The following is a 13,000-nucleotide window of genomic DNA, read 5'->3' on the forward strand; positions in this document are numbered from 1 at the left end:
CATGGACTATTTTGTTTCTAGTGATGAAAAACTGAACTCCAAGTGCTGGGAAGTTGATGCACAAGGAAGCAAAGACATCATTCTTGGTTTGGGAGAGTCACATCAACTAGAGTACCAGACACTGCAGAAGAAAGTTCTCCTGTTCATACCAGCCGGTTCTGTTAATGTGGTGTCAGGTTATAAAAATATATTAAATTCAAGATATGGGGTATACAAGGGAAACAGAGAGTCTAATCGATTTTTTGCAGCTCAGAAAGCAGAGGACAAACAAATGATGGAAGTCATGTTGGATTACTACTACACCCTTTACGGGGAACCGGGAGATGACGTATTCTTTCTCGGGCCACAGAAAAGTTATGTTAAAGGCTCTGGTGGACGAGACACTTACATCATTCCTGAGGACGGAGGAAAAACCATCATTAACAACTACGATCCCTCCAAATCACTGGACTCTCTTCACTTCAGTGTCGACTACAGTCACATTTCTGTGTCTAAATCTGGAGCTGATGTTGTGTTTAGATATGAGGACACTCATACTGTAAGAATACTGAACTGGTTTGAGGGTGAACTGTACCGTCATATGAACCTGATGTCAGGAGACGGAGTCTTGTTTGAGGTTTCCTCCACGGTGGTGTCTTCTGTTCAGCTGGTAGCCAGAGGAATTAACAAGATGATGAAGCCTCATGGTCAAACTGTGGACGCATCAGAGCCACTTCTACGTACAGTCACAAACATCTTTGGATCTCAGTATAATGACGTACTCATTGGAAATGGACAGAACAATCTGATAGATGGGGGAGGAGGACGGGATCACATAAAGGGTGGTGAAGGAGAGGACATATACGTGGTTAAAAGCAGAAAGCAGTCTATAGTGTGGATTAATAATTACTCCACAGATAACAAAACAGACATGGTCATAATAGAAGCTAATCTTCATGCATTCAGAGTCAGGGTCACAGATGATGATGTTCATCTCATAGCACAAAGTGACAGTATCCATGTGATTTTGGTGAACTGGTTCAGATCATCAGCAGATAGACATTTGCTTGTTGTCACAAAGGATCTGATCACCTTCACAATCTCTGATAAGAAGTCTGACTGCAGCTCAATGGACATGATCAACAAATGTATACAAAGTCACAAGATTGACTACAGCAGCTCCCGGTCTAGTCTGGTGGTGGACCTCCAGGAGAACGAGGCGTTATACGGCGTGATGGAGATCCGTGGGTCACAGTTTGATGATATCATCAAAGGAAACAAAGAGCGCAACGTCATCGTCCCAGGAAGTGGAGATGATTTCATTGAGGGTAGAGGAGGAGAGGACCAGTTCATTATCACTCCAGGCCAAGGAGTAAAAACCATCAACAACAAATCACCAGATCGAGCGTTGGACGTTCTCTTCCTGAAACAACAATATCGATATATAAGCTGTATTTGTGAAGGGTTGAGCATCGTTATGTTGGTCAATGGCAGAAGAGATGTTATTTTACAGAACTGGTTTCAATCGATTATCAGCACCTGCAGATCAAGACCAGCGATGGAATAACAGCTGGACTGGCATCCAACACCAGCAGCTGTGGTCAGTCCTTAATGCTACCGTTGACTGTTGATTACAGAAACCAGAAACCTCAACTACGAGAACAACATGTCCCGAAATGGCCAATCAGAGTAAGAGAAAGACAAAGGTGTTACCGCTACAGAACCAAAGACTCAAGGGTAATACCGTTCTGTGGCATCAAAGGGAAAGTGATGATGAGGAATGATGCTGATTCAGTGAAAGACATGTATGGATCCTCAGGTTTGGACATCATGGTTGGGAACAACAATGACAATGTGCTGGATCCATACACCGGGGGCCCAGTGATGTCGGGAGGTGAAGGAAAAGACACTTATATAATCAAACACGGTTATGGAAACAAGTTAATTATCGATAACTTTGCCGTAGATCAGAACATTGATACTGTGCTGGTTGACATGGATTTCCTTCATGGAAGTCAAGTTAAATTGGACTCGTCATCAAAAGATCTGAGAGTAACGATCCTGACAAATAAGGAAAAATTAAGATTTTATCTGCTTGACTACAAAAAAGACAACCAACATCAGCACCTAGAGTTTCAGAGCTCTGACGGGGTGCGTTTTAAACTTAAAGCTGTAAAGTCGGCTGAAGATGTTCCTTTCTTTCAGATTGAAGCTTTCAAAGTGACTCTGAGACAGTTGCAGGTGGACTGCCGTTTGGACTTCAGCTCTCAGAAAAATCTGTCAAAGGTCCATACGGTACAAGGCTGTCCCTCCCAGTCCAATGACATATTGGGCAATAATCAAGACAATGCTCTGATTGGTGGGTGGAAGGATGACGCCATAGACGGAGGCGAAGGAGATGACACACTGATTGGAGGAAAAGGAGATGACATCCTAATTGGTGGGACAGGAGATGACACTCTTTATGGTGAGGACGGGAATGACACACTGATGGGCAACTCTGGAAGGGACGTCTTCATTCCTGGACCAGGGGCTGATCTAGTGGACGGAGGTCCCGGCAGAGACACTGTTCTGTACCGGGGTGAGCATGAGAAGGGGAGAGGGGTTTATGTTAACCTGCTGACCGGACAATGCCGCTACGCTGATGCTGAGGGGGACGTGTTGAAGGACGTGGAAATTGTGGTCGGCACCATCTATTCGGATGTCTTGGTGTCTGGTTACGAAAGTTCTCTTCTCAAAGGTTCAGACGGCGACGACACCTTGGTGTCCACTGGTGGAGATTACCTGGTTGGAGGTGAAGGAAATGACATTTACATGTTGGCTTTCAGCCACGGCTCAGTCACAATTGACAACTGTGCAAAGGACAACGCCACAGATGTCTTATACTTGAGCTCAAATTCAACACCAGTGTTTGACTGCCAGGTCTCAGATGACAGAGTCCTCCTGACTTTCTTTGGACATGAACAAAGTAGAGTAAAAGTTGGACTGAAAGGCTGGATCAGTGATGATGGTGAATGTGGTCATCTGGTGCTGGTCTTCAGAGACGTAGAGGCGTCGGTGGACAGGCTGCTCCAGGAGTGTCAGATGTCTAAGTCATTCAAGGCATCTGACGACAAAGAACCACAGAATCAGCCAAAGACACAGAATGAGTCTGAAACAAACAATGATGCAGAGTCCGTTTCCGTGATGGCTGACACAATGTAGACTTCTTTCCTGATATGTCAGAGTAACTACTAATTATCGCTCTAATAATTTCAAATTATTGTTTCAAGTAGTTTTAGTTTTACTTTGCTCATATAGTCAGAATATTCAGTTAATCACATGGATAATGTTGTTTTCTCATTTATTAATCATTAATCTACATCATGTGCTCAAGTATCATAACAAAGGACTTGAAGACATATGTCAGGACTGAGAGAATGCTACTAGACCCTCTTCTAGTTGTGGCCTGTCCTTCTCCAGTCTGAAGTACAGACTTGTTGGTATACTATACTTTCATTGGTTTTCTCATATACTTTTCATGCTTTATGTTGAAACATATATTGTATTAATCATGAGGCTATTTGCTGAGGGAAATGACCTGATATGGCCTTATTTGAATAGTGGAGACAGAGATTTTGGTAAACCTGATGTTTTGATTGATGCCTGAAGTTTACTATACACATGAGTTGCGTATAAAGGCTGGTAAAAAGAGTGGAAGGTGAAGTATGGATACCATCAAGTAACTAATAGTGAAGCGCTGTATTAAACAATGAGCTCAAAACCTGGAACATTTTTTGTTTCTAGATTATATTTCTGCAAATAAACTGCATCACGTGAATATCCCTGAATCTCTGAGTGTTTTTGAGTCATTGTCAATAAAATGCCTCAAGATACAACGGTAAGCTCTGTGGTACCCCCAGCTGTCAGACTGGGTAGTTGATAAGGACTTGTTTTCACAAGTTGCAGCTAAAATACTGAACTACCAGAGTCAGCAGAAGCAAATCACAAGAATACACATGGGTTACTCATTGTTGGACTCAGTCTCTTTTTGTACGACCTCACTGTCTTGCCTCCTGAGCGCATAGGTGTCCCCTTCTTTTCATCTCAAACACAGAAGACATTAAACATTGTTGACTTTACCACTGACTTTCCTTGCTGGCTACATTCATTAACAGAACATGGTTATCAATACCAAGTATCCAGACCTCAGAACTACATACTCAGTAATACAGAGTTGAAACTCTCATTTGATTCTTGAGTAAGGACTCTGGAGGATGGTCATTCAGCATACTCGTTGATGCCCACCAAATGCATTGTGGGATACTTGGCTGTACCAAGTCCACACTCTAGAACTCATCCAGGTATTTGGACTGTACTTGGTCAGAGGGTACTTTGAACTAAACAGGCAAGAACGCAGAACGCAGAACCCAGTTGGACAAGGCCATCTCAACCATCTTCATACCTGTGCCATTGGTTAGCATGTGTTGGGTATTTAAGTGAACCGTTACGCTAAAATTCTTTTACTTCCAGTCGCTGTAATCTGATCTGATAACACCCAGAATGCCCCGACACAGAGAGAATAAACCTCAGCGCTTTAATTGTTGATCAGATTTCCAGATTAATAGTTGAGAATATACTTTGAGGCTGAACTTGCTGTTTGGTTATGGGTCCCTGTTACCAGGATGACATCCTGAAATTATTAGGAAATTAATACTTTCATTATTATAATTAATAATCATATTAATGATTAATGCCAGATTTGTTCTTACAGTGCCCATCTAAGTGGTGCCCCATGTGAGGTATATTGCTTACGCAAGGCGCAACAAAGGAGCAACAACTTAAAGTTGCTAGAGAACAAAAGAGTGTCCGGTTTCCTCCAACCTGCCGTAATGTTCAAGACTCATCCTGCACTCGGGGCTGTGTTCTAACTTTGAGGACCAATCAGAGGAGACCGGTTTTTCAGCACGGATGTTTCAATTTATTGACCAAAGAATTGACCGGGAGTGGTTGAACAAAGACATCGATTGGTTGATTTATTGACTTGGTTTTTTATTGACAGAAAACTGATTTGACAAATTCCAGTTTCTCAGATTTGCTCATTACCTTTTAATTAAGTGACCTTTAGTCAAGTCCTGCCCATCGGTTAGGCAAACAATAACCATGTGCTGGTCCATTACCATAATAAAACGTGTCGACTCCATTAGCACTATGGAGTGAAAAACATGAAGTCGACAAGGCTGGGTACAGAGAAGGAAAGAACCAAACAAAAAGTGGAAACCAGTGAAGAATTCTGCCAACTTTAGCATGGTGGCTAATGCTAGCTGATGTTAGCTAAGCAGAAACCCTTCTATAAGGATGACAGACCCCGTCCCCCCAATAAAAAAAACAACAAAAATGTGAGAAAACAAACCATTTATTCATCTTCACAGAGACAAAATGAATTTAACAAATGTGGAGAGAGGAGGACGATGAATAAAACAGAAACACCTTCTATCAGTTCTTCTCACAACCCTGAACTCAGTGAACCTCTGACGCCTGCAGCTGAATGAAATGATCAACAAACCCTTTAAAGACAAACCTTACACAGGTTCAGGGTTTAATTCTGTCCGACGATCAGTTGAACGACCATCTCAAATTTAAAACTAAAACTTAAAAATAAATGAACTGTATTTCTTCTATTTCTTCTTCTTCTTGCTCTTCTTCCCTCCCTCTCCCTGCTGAGAGCTGGTGTCGCCTCCTCCACCCTTCTGCGTCAGAGTCTTTAGTTTTGGGATCATCTCCGCCACGTAGAACATCACGTCTTTACCTGAGAACATCACGGGAAGGTGATGTGGTTGGGTATGCAAACATTTTCCTGAGTCATATTATGAAATTAAAACCACCTCCAACATTTCTGAAAACGTCGTGACAACATGTTTTAGTTTGTGGTGCTTACGGGACGAGAACTTGTCCAGACAGAGGCTACCGTCAGCCTGCTTCAACTGAACCCTGACCCGACCTCTGAATTGGACGTCTCTGTTCCACTCTCTGGGGTGCATTTTGTTCTGGAAAACACATCATCATCATCATCATCATCATCATCCTCGTCTTCCTCCTCCTCTTCCTCCTCCTCCTCAAGTTTCCTCAGCAGCTAACTCCGTCTTCTTCAGGCTAATGAAGCAGCTAACTCTGTCTTCTTTAGGCTAACATAGTAAACACGCTGTTCCTCAGGTTTACCTCCACCAAGACGTTCATCCCTGCGGCCGTCTCTGATCTCGGCACAGGACGGATTCTCCACCGCCTGCAGAGACACAACATCATTGTGTCCTTCAGTGAGCATCTTCAGACGAGCCTGAGACACACAGAACAGACAGTGTTCACATTGATGCTAGTTCCTCCTCTAATGATCAGAATAAAACCTCAAACCATGAGGAGTAGAGGTTCTGGTGGTAACTTGGTGGAAGCTTGTTCAGTGACAGGCTGCTGTCTCTATCCTGCTCCATGGACAGGCTGAGGAGGACGTTTGAGAGACTCTACTGTGAGTAACTGGACTGTTTACTTAAATTTATATGATAATACAGTATAATTTATATAATAAACCTCCAGTTGTAGACATTTAAACACCAGACATTTCATTTCCTGCTCGTTATGAGACTCATTTGCATTAATGGGAAATCTCTTCACCATTTCATTTGTTGGCTGGTGTGACATTTTGTTAAAATTATAATTTGGTTTGTTCGGCTACGACCACAGACATGTAGTGTGAGGTTACAGTGACCTTTGACCTCCAGTCAGTTCATCTTTGGGTCAAAGTGAACGTTTGTGGTGAAATCTGAAGACATTTCCTCTCAGCCTTCCTGATATCTCACCTCAGCTTTATCCTTTTAAAGTTACGCTGAACACCATGAAGTGAAAGAAGAGACCCTAAAAATTATTTATGTCAATTTTCTACATTTCTGCATAAAAATGACTCAAAACATCAACAGATCTTCACATCTAGTCCTGAAAGTAGACAGAGAGAACCCAATCAAACAGAACCTGAGCCCTTCTAGGACTTGTTTTAGTGTATTGACTGATAAATGAGGTGTCTATTTTATGTCAGGGACCCGTCCATGCATGGGGCCAGAGTTCAGAGAGCCACTGGAAGGTAGGAACGTATTTCTGTCATGTTCACAGTGTTTTGGTTCAGATCTGGTGAAAATGTGTTGATTCAAAGTCTGGAGAGTCTAATATGTGATATTAGTCAAAGTCCTGACCTTAATCCAATAGAAATGTTGTGGAAGGACCTGAAGCAAGCAGTTGACGTGAGGAAACCCACCAACATCTCAGAACTGAAGTGGTTCTGTTCTGAGGAATGGGCTAAAATTCCTCCAAGCTGCTGTAGACCACTGATCAGTGTAACGGTGTATACAGTGTTTTAAATTCCACTTGTATGTGGTTGCACATTTATGGTTGGGTTGGCTCATTAGCGCCCTCTCTAGCAATAAATTCTTCTGGCGGTCACCTTACGTTGCCATTCTATGAGAGCCGCGCTTGAGGTACGTTGCAGATCACAGCACTGGGCACAAATACTATGTATTAATACCTGTATGGTTACTGGTGCAATATGTAATTACTGTGCTTTGTGGAACTGTCAATATAAAGTATTAAGAGTGTGCTGTTCGACTTGTTACAACAACCTAATGCACTTTGAAGTAAGCTAGCAAGGAAGCTACAGTGCTAACATAGCTTGCTATACGTTTTACAGTGCCGTGTCTGAGACTCAAGTACCAAGCCTACCAATTCATGACTGACCACTGTATGCTGTTTTGTGCAGGAATAAAGAGACTGAAAAACGAGATAAACAAGACTCCCGACCATCATTTTCAACACAACGCAGAGTCGAGGGGTTTATTGAACCAGCCAGTTACTGAGTATAACTGAGCATCGGTTACATCAGCAGTTACCAGAAACATTTAGTGACAAGGAGGTCACAGCAGATACTGGAGACAAGGAGGACATGATATGAACACATGATTATTTCCTTTGAATAAATAACTATAATATTTCTGTTTCATGAATCTGATCAAGTTCTATCTTTGTCTCCTTTGACTTGTGTGAATATCTGATGATGATTTGAGTCATTTTTATGCAGAACTGCAGAAAACTCTGAAGGACATTTAACCTTTAAAGCAGCTCTGTACATCAGTGACCTCCTGGATATACGTCTGTACGTCTGACCGTTTACAAAACATTAAATATTTTAACCGCTTTCTGTTTCGTTTTAGTTTTAGTTTTAGTTTAGTTTCTGTTTAGTTTGTTCTCTCCAGGTACTCCGGCCTGGAGAGAACCCACGCAGACTTTTCTTTTCTCCAATTATATACACACACACACATCCTCACAACCCAATATGCATATTCATCTCTCCTACTACAAATGAAAACAAACTTCCACTAAACCACATTACATTTAGAACAATAAAACACACACAACCAAACCACCCCACACCAATTGACACTTGGTTACCGCCGGTACTATAAAACATGGGGTCCATTGTCTGGGGAAGACTTTTGCCTGAACACCCTGAAGACAAAGAGACTGGTGAGTGCAAAATACACCTCATGAGATTCCTCATTGCACCTACATACACTTAAAGAGCAACGTATTATACTTTACATCCACCATCACGTTTCTTTGGCTTAGTTCTTGCTCTTTTATCAATTAAAACATGGCTGCATATTTTACTCCCGCTGCGTGGCCCACACAGCACCTGCCAGCCAACCAAGGCCACAAAAGGACAACAAACATGGAGACAAACATGGAGACAAACATTTCAACGATCAATAGTGCAAACTACAGCCCTACCAATGTGCAAAACGCAATGTGATAAAATGTATTGCGTAAATCTTCAATAAAGTGCTGTTGCTCCTATTAAAGTGCTTGTGCAATTATTGAAGTGCATGTGTTCCCATACTCTAGCAGCCAAAAGTGCATATTTACAAAATCAAATGACAAAGCAATCTTCGTCATGCAGACACAGGGAGAACATGTAAACTCCACACAGAAAGGAACCAGTCAGCCCATGGTTTAGAACCCAGAACTTTCTGGCTGTGAAGCATCAGTGATAACCACCACACCACTGTACCAGTTCAACACCATTAAATTAATTAAATTTTGTTGTGTGAAAGTAACAAAAAACTAAAAGACTTGAATGTGACTCAAACACATTTAGTGAGTTCAGGGCTGACCCAGAACCCACTGGAGGGATTATATATCTAGTCTGGTCTGGGAACGCCTCTGGATTCCTCAAGAAGAACTGGAATGTGTTGCTGAGGAGAGGAACGTCTTCCTTACACTGTGACCCGACCTCAGAGAAGAGGATGGAAATGCATGAATGAATTAGGGAGCGTGAGTGGGTTGCAGAGAAGATCATTGGTACTGACCTTCCCAACATCCAGGACCTGCTCTTATCCTATATTTCTCAAATTTTTATTTTTTTACTTTTATGTTATTTTATATGTACAGAAAGGTTTACTTTTTACACTTATTTAAGTTCCATGTGTTTCTGTACAAGAGAGCAAAGTTACCGGAGTTAAATTCCCTGTATGTCCACACATACTTGGCCATTAAAGCTGATTCTGATTCTTTGTTTGCTTTGCTTCACTTCATACTTTCACTTTCTGAGTTACGTCCTCATTGTACAGCACTATCACTGGATCATTGTATCACTGTCCTCCAAACTGAGCAGAGGTGGCTTCAGTTGATGGGTAAGTCAAAGACTTGGTTTATTCTACAGACTCTAACATATTCTACATGTTCTGTTATGTTCCGATTAACAGAAACAGATTTGATGGATGTTCTAAAAGTTCCTCCTTACAGGAAACGTTGTTGGTTGTAAACTTATACAAATGGGATTTAAATTTCCTCCAGAAACATGAACAGCAGGTTTAATGTTTTCTTTTTGACCACAGGTAACTAAACAATCAGAAAGCTCAGTTTTTAATCTTCACTATCGTTAACAGCAGAGGTGTGTTTAGCAGAAGTTCACACTGAACAAGAACTAGTTTAAAGTTCAGTTTGCACAGATTAAAGTGAACTTGTTCAAGTTCATAGACAAAATAAATAAATAAAATAAACAGTTCACTTTTTTTTTTTTATCTATTCTTGTTCAGTAGAATCTCTGACTGACCTGACCATCCATCCTCAGCCCGTCATATTTTTTCCACCAGGATCTGTTCTGTTTATTTGAATAACCATTGACTGTATATACTAGGAAATAACTCAACTGTTTGTGTGGATCAGCTGCTTCTGTACCAGAGACGGCTTCTCTTTCAGCTGCACCATGATGTATGCTGGAAGGCGTACGTCAGCTGACAACTGTCATAAAACGTTTCTATCATTTTTTCCCTGAACGGAGGTGAACGTTGTTATTTCCCAGACTGAGTGAAACCCACGTCTACGTCCACAGTTGGAAGAATTACGTGTTCAAGTTCACAGTTCATAAAAGTATGAAGGTGTTTGTGGTGGTTAGCTCTGATAGCTCACAGTCAGAAGGCTCTGGGTAATGTTAGCATGTTATCTCTGGCTGCTCTGTGTTCCTCCCATACTCGTTAAGTTAAATGGTGATTCTAAATTGGCTGCAGGTGTAAATGCTTGTAGTAGCCAGTGTACAAAAACAAATGTAATTCAGTTTTGCACAAATGAAATGAGGCTATTCAAAAACAATTGTTTAAATTTAAAACCAAATCTTGACCTTAACCCATTCAGGCCTAAACACTCTTCTGTAAACCCCCTCTCAAAACCTGAGGTTTTTCAGAATATGTCAACGCTTACTAAAACCTTAACTTCTCAGGCTCTGTAGCAGATAAAAACATGAGATGAAAAGCATTTGACAGCTTACTTATTTGGCTTTCAACTTGACTGACTTGCTAAGGCATAATCTTCAAATGCATTTTTTTTAAAAATCAATAAACTCCAGAAATTTTGAAAATTTTGAAAATCAGTAAAGATCTATTTTTTTCAATTACTTCGTCAATATCACTTCCTTCACTTGAGTCAGCCGTGATGGATCGCTAGCACGGTGTTTAAAATTTTCGACCAAAACATACTCCACGTGTAGGCTTATTTCGACCAATCACAAAGCGTTTTATTAGTCACATGAGTTTAAAAAATCCATCCATGTCCAAATCCCTAAGCATCTCTGTCACTCACCCAAGAATATTTCAGCCAATCACAGTGCATATAATTGGCCATGTGCCTCGAAAAAGACGACAACGCTCAAAATGACACAGACACGTTTGCCGGCCTTAACTACGCATAGATGCGTGATCCGGTCAAGTCAAGTCAAGTCAAGTTCATTTATGCTTCTCCCTTGGGAGAAATTTGGTTTAGAGACAGGGTACTGCTGCATTGACAGACATAAGACATAAAACATATAAACATCCAAACAAAGGAGAGGGTACATAACTGGCAACCAGATAGGGACCAAAGTGCAAGAGGATCTGAGCTGAGCTGTGCAATCTGCCCTACCTAATACTTGAAGTACATTGCTAATACACATTTAAAGTGCAGTGCAGTGCACAGTAAAGTGCTAGTGCATGTTAAAGTGCGGTGCACAATACAGTACTGATACATATTTGATACATATTTGAACACACACTACAAATGCTAGTACGGTCTGAATGGGTTAATCTAAACACTGAGTCGTTAAAGTTTTACATTCATCACCTCCTTCCTTAGAGACCACCGTTCTTCATGACCTCAGAATCGTACCCACTGGGTCTGCAATGTTAACAGGCACCATTTACCGCTTTAAACATTTACAGGTCAGACCAATGGATAAATAGTCATCATCATCATCATCATCTTCATCATCATCATCATCATCATCATCATCATCATCATCATCATCATCACCACAGCCTCCTGACCAAACGTGGCTGGTTGACAGACGGGAGCAGAATCCAAAAGAAAAGGCTCAGAGCATCAACTCACCCATTAACAGTCATGCTTGTTTCTCATCTTTCAGCATGATGAGCACCAGGACTCTGAAGCTCTTCATCTTCCTCATCCTCCTCTGCCTCACTGAACCGTTTGGTAAGAAGTCCAGACTCTCCTGTGTCTTTGTGTTCTGGTGGATTCAGCTGGAGAGGACACAATTAGTCTGTGTCTCTACATCTGATTCAAAGATCAAGTGCTTCCTCTAGTGGCTGCTGCTGCTGACAGAAGTGATCTTTAACTTTGAGTGATGGTCAGAAATACCTGTTTGACTCTTTCAGAGGTGAGGGAGGATGAGTGGGAGGAGCTTGACGCTGACATCGCTGCACTGCATCGCCTCAGAGGACTTTCTCAACACATGTTTCATGAAAGGCTTCAGGACCAATCACAGCACAGGTGCCTTCATTTTGTAAATATGATCAATAGTACAGAATGATTGTTATCCCTATTAAATTATCATTTATAGTATAAACCTCCAGTTGTAGACATTTAAACACCAGACATTTCATTTCCTGCTCATTATGAGTCTCATTTACATTAATGGGAAATCTCTTCACCACTTAATTTGTTGGCTGGTGTGACATTTTGATAAAATTATAATTTGATTTGTTCGGCTACGACCGCAGACATGTAGTGTGAGGTTACAGTGACCTTTGACCTCCAGTCAGTTCATCTTTGGGTCAAAGTGAACGTTTGTGGTGAAATCTGAAGACGTTTCCTCTCAGCCTTCCTGATGTCTCACCTCAGCTTTATCCTTTTAAAGTTACGCTGAACACCATGAAGTGAAAGAAGAGACACTAACATTTATTCTAAATCTATAAAAATGACTCAAAACATCAACAGATCTTCACATCTAGTCCTGAAAATAGACAGAGAGAACCCAATCAAACAGAACCTGAGACCTTCTAGGACTTGTTTTAGTGTATTGACTGATAAATGAGGTGTCTAATGAGGTGTCTATTTTATGTCAGGGACCCGTCCACGCATGGGGCCAGAGTTCAGAGAGCCACTGGAAGGTAAGAAGGTATTTCTGTCACGTTCACAGTGTTTTGGTTCAGATCTGGTGAAAATGTGTTGATTCTAA

At 41.3% G+C, this 13,000-nt stretch overlaps 1 protein-coding gene across 1 annotated transcript; it reads right to left on the minus strand.

Annotated features, from left to right (window-relative positions):
- Positions 1-5,129: 5,129 nt before the first annotated feature.
- LOC311493620 (signal recognition particle 19 kDa protein-like) lies at positions 5,130-10,263 on the minus strand (the record flags this gene model as incomplete). Its single annotated transcript, XM_084552351.1, has 4 exons — positions 5,130-5,767; positions 5,897-6,005; positions 6,149-6,292; positions 10,234-10,263. 4 exons carry the CDS (start codon positions 10,261-10,263, stop codon positions 5,637-5,639), a joined length of 414 nt encoding a protein of 137 aa, XP_084408477.1. The 3' UTR covers positions 5,130-5,636.
- Positions 10,264-13,000: the final 2,737 nt, after the last annotated feature.

Source organism: Chelon labrosus (genome assembly GCF_963514085.1).
Source record: "Chelon labrosus genome assembly, chromosome: 9".
Classification (NCBI taxonomy): Eukaryota; Metazoa; Chordata; class Actinopteri; order Mugiliformes; family Mugilidae; genus Chelon; species Chelon labrosus.